This window comes from Populus alba, chromosome 18 (assembly GCF_005239225.2).
Source record: "Populus alba chromosome 18, ASM523922v2, whole genome shotgun sequence".
In the NCBI taxonomy this organism is placed as follows: domain Eukaryota; kingdom Viridiplantae; phylum Streptophyta; class Magnoliopsida; order Malpighiales; family Salicaceae; genus Populus; species Populus alba.
In genome coordinates, this window is record NC_133301.1 from 9,332,744 (window position 1) to 9,339,535 (window position 6,792).

The 6,792-nt window shown below is 30.8% G+C and overlaps 1 protein-coding gene across 1 annotated transcript; it reads right to left on the minus strand.

Annotated features, from left to right (window-relative positions):
- Positions 1 to 14: 14 nt before the first annotated feature.
- Positions 15 to 6,576, minus strand: LOC118050665 (aldehyde dehydrogenase family 2 member C4). Its single transcript, XM_035061072.2, has 8 exons — positions 6,315 to 6,576; positions 5,186 to 5,328; positions 1,272 to 1,655; positions 1,024 to 1,113; positions 720 to 893; positions 468 to 605; positions 212 to 349; positions 15 to 143 (listed from the first exon to the last, which is right to left on the minus strand). The coding sequence occupies exons 1-8, from the start codon at positions 6,415 to 6,417 to the stop codon at positions 78 to 80; spliced, it is 1,236 nt and encodes a 411-aa protein (XP_034916963.1). The 5' UTR covers positions 6,418 to 6,576; the 3' UTR covers positions 15 to 77.
- Positions 6,577 to 6,792: the final 216 nt, after the last annotated feature.

The window sequence follows — 6,792 nt, forward strand, 5'->3', positions numbered from 1 at the left end:
TTATTTACCAGCAAGTGCTTCATGGATTTTCCTTCCTAATTCATGGGAAAGCAGAAACTAATGACCGAGTAGTGTACTTACTTGAACTTCATGAGTGACATTACCGGTCCAAAAATCTCATCTGTTGCTATCATCATCTCCTCCTGAGCAATTTGTCGCTAAGAATTAGTAAAACGAAGGTTCATAAGAACTTATGATTCAGGAAGTTTACCTTAACATCTGTGAAAACTGTAGGCTCAATGAAATATCCCTTCTTGCCTACAGGTTTACCGCCTGTTAGCAAAGAGGCCCCTTCTCGTTTTCCATGCTCGATGTACGAAAGAATTTTATCAAACTGCTGCTTATCAACCTGAACATAATTAAGAAACACATATTACGAATTTGTGTGGGAAGTAGGGGCTTGCGAGCTTTTTAAATATTCTAAAAAAAAAAAGAAACTCATGCATCGATCCATGATCATTCCCTACCTGGGGACCTAGGCGAGACCTTGGATCAAAAGGATCCCCAACTACCCAATCTTTTGCCTTCTCCTTCAATATCTTTACAAATTCATCATAAATCCCTTCCTGAACAAAAACACGGGAACTCGCCACGCAAATTTCTCCCTGGAAATATGAATGCAAGGAAGTTGATTATCACTCTCCAAGCAAAAAGGTTAGCACTCTGCATTTTAATCTGAATTCATCATTGAGTTGATCACACAAGGGAAACATGTTTGCCTTGTTATACAGGATGCCAAGGAGAGCAAGATCTGCAGCTTTATCTACATCAGCATCGTCAAAAATTAGGAGAGGTGATTTGCCTCCTAATTCAAGTGAAACTTGTTTCAAGTTGCTTGTTGCTGCAGCCTGCATTATTTTCCGTCCAACTTCGGTAGACCCTGTAAAACATACCTGAAAAGACCAGGACACAGATACAAGGTTCAACATTTAGCTCGTAGAGAATAATTAAAATCCTTTCCAATTTCTTGAAAATCAAACAAAAAATAATATCAAGTGACCCAACTAGCTAGCTAGACATCACCTTGTCGATGTCCATATGAGATGCAATGGCAGCACCAGCCGTGGGTCCATATCCCGTTATTACATTGATCACTCCATCAGGCATTCCTGCCTGATTCATTATCAAATAAAATAAACGTAAGCAAATTACTCCAAGAACTTTAATGAGGGCACTGCAGAATCAATCTCGCTTATTACAGGGTTATAAGAGAGCCGGTGAGGAATATTACAGCTCTGCATCAAAAGACAATAACGGCTTGCCAAGCTTACCTGCTTGGCTAGATGACCATAAAATAGAGCCGAAAGAGGTGTCTGCTCGGCTGGTTTTACAATCATGGTGCAGCCGGCAGCTAAGGCGGGGGCTGACATCATAAAGAACATGGAGCTAGGGAAGTTCCAGGGAATGATATGCCCTGCAACACCGATGGGTTCACGCAGCGTGTATCCATGAAGCTCGCGGGACATCTTCAACACTTCTCCATGAATTTTATCAGCTGCACCTGCATAATAACGTATTAGACGTGCTACAGTCGGAATGTCCACAGCTTTGCCCCAGCTAAACAGCTTCCCAGCATCAATGGCGTCCAGTGCAGCTAACTCTTCTATATGCTCATCAATTATGTCTGCGTATTTCATCATAATCCTTCCTCTTTCCTGCAGGTCACATTTCAAGAACAAAACAAGATCATCCTTCCTGTTAGCATCGCACCAACCCATAAACAGAATTGTTGTGTATAAAAATATGCGTTCTTGTTTATTTGTTACGAATCCATTTGCCTCATATTTTGAATGTCGAAAATGTAAATTTCCAAATAAACCTCTGCTTTATAGCGCTCCACTTCATCTGCAATCTATCCTTTTCACAAAATTTTTAGTTTATAACCTGGTTTTAATTCCACTCACATTACATTAAATATCATTTTTTTTTTCTATAACCTGTAATGTAAGGCCAGGTGCTCTTGGACTTGAGCCAAGCCGGAGTGCATGTTTTTTTTTTTCAATCTATTTTTTGGGTATAATTAAAGGATCAAATTACCTTAATCGAAATTTCTTCTTCCAAAAAAAATTCATTAACATCAAGATCATGGTTTTGGTAGCTAAAATGAGGTCGAACGAAAGCTTTCTTTTTCCTTTTTTTTCCCCTTAAGTTTACTCTTACCTCTCTCAACTATAAAGAACTAAAATGTAATATAAATAAAGTTTCATGCTTGATATGAAAGGTATGAAAATTATAGGGATCAAAGTGTAGAAAAACATGCCTCTTGAATAGTGCAAATGAAAAAAAAAAAAACCTTTTTTTTTTGTTAATGTTGGTGATTATTCTTTCAATAACCTTTTAACTATATCTTGAAATTTTATTTTGCAATTATGATATTTAATGTAATGTAAAAATAAGTTGTGGCACATCATATATGCTGAGAGCATACACAGCACGATAATGACATGAATAATCTTCTAAGATTTTATGAATAGTAACAAAATAGTAAAATGAACACTCTTCTTGTTTTAGCTTTTTTGTCTTATTTATTTAATTTAATTTTTTATTTTTTTATTAATATTTAGTAGTAACAAAGTAGCAGCATTTTTATTTTTATAAAAAAAAATTGAATATAACAAACAAAATTGTTACGAAGAATTGATAAATGAATCTAAAATCTGTCTATGAAAAAGGCCAACATGAATGTATAAGATTCAATTTAAAATTTGAAAATGGTTATGAAATATATAATTTGTTTCTTTACTATATGTGGTTTTGTCAATTGCGAGATTAAACTATTATTTTATATTGACAATAAAATTATTTGAAATAAAAATACTGTTAAAGACATAATTTAAATTGAGAAATTTGTTTAAAAAACAAATGAATTTCTTAAGAAATAAATTTTTTCTTTAAAAAATAAATATCATTAAATTTTTTTAAAAATTATCATAATGTTATTTTTTTTAAATAGAACTACTAAAAACAATTTAATTAGAGATATTAAAAAAAAAAAAAACTCTTACATAGGTTGATGGTGTTTTCACTTTCCCTGCACTTTATATCATCGGGAACTAAAAAATTCTAAAAAAAAGATGAAATGACTAAGAGAGAAGTTATGGGAACAACAAACCACATACTGTCTCACATCTTTCTCTCTCCAAAATAACATTAACAACCGACAATCAATGTTTTTAAAAAATAATATAATAAAATAAAACTTATATACAAAGAACAAGAATCTTTGCCTTATTCGCTAGCAAGTGCAACACCTTTTGCTTTTAAATAATATTTTATATTTATTAAAATATTAAATTATTTTTTAATTAACTTGATTCTAACTAAAAAAATTAGAATAAAAATATAAAAAAAATTCCCTAAATATCATTTTAAAGATTTTTATTTCTAGAAGTAATTTAGTTATATTATCATTTTTTAAAAAAAGTAAAAATTCAAAAAGCTCTTAAATACCCGTTTAATTAATGCCATTTCAAAGATTTTTATTTTTAAAAGTAATTTAGTTATATTATTTTTTTTAAAAAAAATAAAAATTCAAAAAAGCTGTAGATGTTAATTTAAAACTTTTTGCTTCTAAACATAATTTAATCATTGTATTGTACTACAAATATTGAAAAATTGAGTTATCTTTAATTATTTTTCTGTCATAAATAATTAATTTTGTGAAAAGAATCCTATTATCTCAAATAGTTAATTCCGTAATTTTTATTTTTTTAAAAAAATATTATATTATTCTAATTCTTAGTAAAATGAGTCTAAGTATACAATAATAATAGATTGAGCACTCTTTATATATATATATATATATATATAATTTTTTTTTTTTATAAAAAATAATTTTAATCTGAAAAAATAATTAATTTTAAAAATACAAACCACTTTTTTAATGCTTTGTTTTAAACTAGATTATTAAAATTTTTAAAAATAGAGTACATACAAGATCATCATCTGCAAGTGTGCCGATCCTTTTGGACAACCTAATATACGCTGCGCTAGAGAGTAGAGTCGTGGCTCATCATGTCACCTCATTTTTCATGTTTGACATTAGCCACGTGTCACTAGCCAACACCATATATTGGACTACGTGTGTGTGCTCGCGTACAAGATGTTTCAAATAAAAACAAATTAACATATATAGGACTACGTGTGTGCGTACGTACCAATCAACATGCAACAACAAGATTTTTCAAATAAAAAGGCAAAAACCTAAAGAAACAACTCCAATATCGATACCATATGAATCTTAAATTCATTCTCGTTAACATCATCACTTATTTTAAAATTTCAAATTTCAAATAAAAAAAACAAAACTAAATTTCTTGAATTTGAATTAAGTTTAAAATTAAATTTTACATATGCTAGCTCGCAGTAATTTTAATTTATAGTTATTACCTGCTACTAGTATACACCTAAAAACAAATTAAATTATTTTAAATTAAAAAATTAATTAATTATTTAACATATTAGCTGTATTTCTAAATATTTTAAATTTTAGTACTTATGAATGGTGCAAAAATAATGTATATGATGACTTATTTCAATGAGTTAAATTTGAGTTTTAATGATTTTATAATTTATTTGATTATTATTGTTATTCAATGGAAGGAAGCTATTTAGAGAACATTTGAAAAAATGGTTATACCCGTGTTTATTTTAAAAAATAATAATAATTTTTTTTATGTTTTGGATCGTTTTAATGTGTTGATTTAAAAAATAATTTTAAAAATAATATAAAAAATATTTTGATGCATTTCACCATGAAATACATTTTAAAAAACAACAATAATGATACTTTCAAATAGATTCAATATAGGTGTAATGGTCAACAAATTCTCAATAAAAAAAAAATATAAACTATAAATTATTAAATAAGTCTCTAAAAATTGGTTGAATTGTATAATCTAACTGCAGATTATGACTTAGAAATGCGTGTTATGTCATGAGTTGAAAACTGTAGCGAATTCGTCAATATACTTTTACACTAATTTTTCAAAGCACTGCGAATCACGCAATCAATTTCAGACCGTAGGGGCTAGAATAAATTAGATGGCGAATTAGAATAATATATCTTTTATTTAATAATTTATCTAAACGTTTAGTTTTTTTTTTTTTTTTTTTAATGTATAGCTTAGATTAAAAAAGAAAAAAAAGAAAGAAAAATAGATGAGTGTTGGTTAGGATTACGTACAGCACCAGACATGCGAGGCCAGGGACCGTCATCAAATGCCTTGCGGGCAGCCTTCACAGCCAAATCCACGTCCTCTTTGTCTCCTTCTGCAACTCTAGCTATAACCTCTCCTGTTCTTGGGTCGATCGTCTCGAAAGTTTTACCTGGAAAATTGTATTTAAATTAAAAAAAAAAAAAAAACCTTTTCACCTAGTCGATCAAGGTTAAGATGAAAAATTTGAAAATAAAATATTCTTACCAGTGTTAATTGTACTTTATAATATTAGCTGTCTTATTCACTGCGCGTCAGTGGATACGAAAGTTTATATCATAAAATATCATGCATTGTTAAATCAATTATTCGACAAAAAAATATTAGAGCAACTATACACAAACTGACAAGCAATCCATATGTTTTTATTAAGTTGTTGGTGCCCCTTTTATATTATATGATTATTGTGCAGACCATCATGAGTCACAGTGCCAACTTGATGTAAAATTTATTCGCACCATGATTCAAGACTTTTATTTAACAAATATTTTATAAAATAGATATTTCCTCCTTTTTAATAAAAAAATTTAAAGTACAAAATAAATTAAAAAATTCGTCAAATATTATAATGTTCTCAGGTAAGTTACCTTGTGCAGACACAGATAGCTGTTTTACAAGGAAACTGACAGTACTAACATTTAGCCCAGATGGAATCAGTAAATGAAATGACGATAATATTTTCCAGCTGCTGCCATTTTGTAGTGACAGAGTGAAGAAAATTGTTTCATTTTTCGATTGGATTTTTTCTTTCCTTGAGAGAGTCTATGGTGAGAAAAACTATGATTTTCATTTCGAGACATCTTTTTTCATGGCTAACAAACAACATAAGCTAACACCGAATCGTGCTCGATGGGGAGCCAAAGACAGGGACGATGAACAGATATATTACTTACTTAGCCTGCTGTTCATGTTAAAACATGAAGAAAGAGAAGGCCTATAGCGAAGATGTTGATTTTGGAAAGAGGACACAAGGAAAATTCCATCATAAATGCTACTGGTGAAAAGGTTAGATGAATGAATCAGGCAAGAATACTCGTGTGCGCGCGTACGACTGATTCAGTACGATTGGGAAAGATAGAGAGAGGTACAGAAACAAACCTGAAACTGAATCTACGAATTCTCCATTGATGAATAGCCTGGTGAACTTTATCGTTGGCAGTTTGACTGGAGAAGCCGAGTTTTCTTCGATATAACTACCCATCTCTCTCTCTCTCTCTCTCTCTCGCCACCCAGAAGTAATTCTATGTTACAGATTCGATGGTTTCAACACAAAATGGGAGGCAATATTTATGGGAGGTAGAGGAGGGCTGCCGCTAGATATCATGCGCGCGTTGGCCATTAGTTGCAACAAGAGGTGTGTTTCCTAAAAAACAAATATAGTATTTTAAAAGAGTGCATAATAAAATCAAAATATTAGTCAACTCTCTTTATCTCCCCTTACCCATGCCGGTTTTCTCTCTTCATCTAAGCTATTTTTTTCCCCTTCATTTTACGTACTTGTCTCTTCTCAATTCTTGTCTCTAGACTCAACTCTCAAAATCCTTCTACACTCTTTCCTCCTTCGTGCTTATCGCCA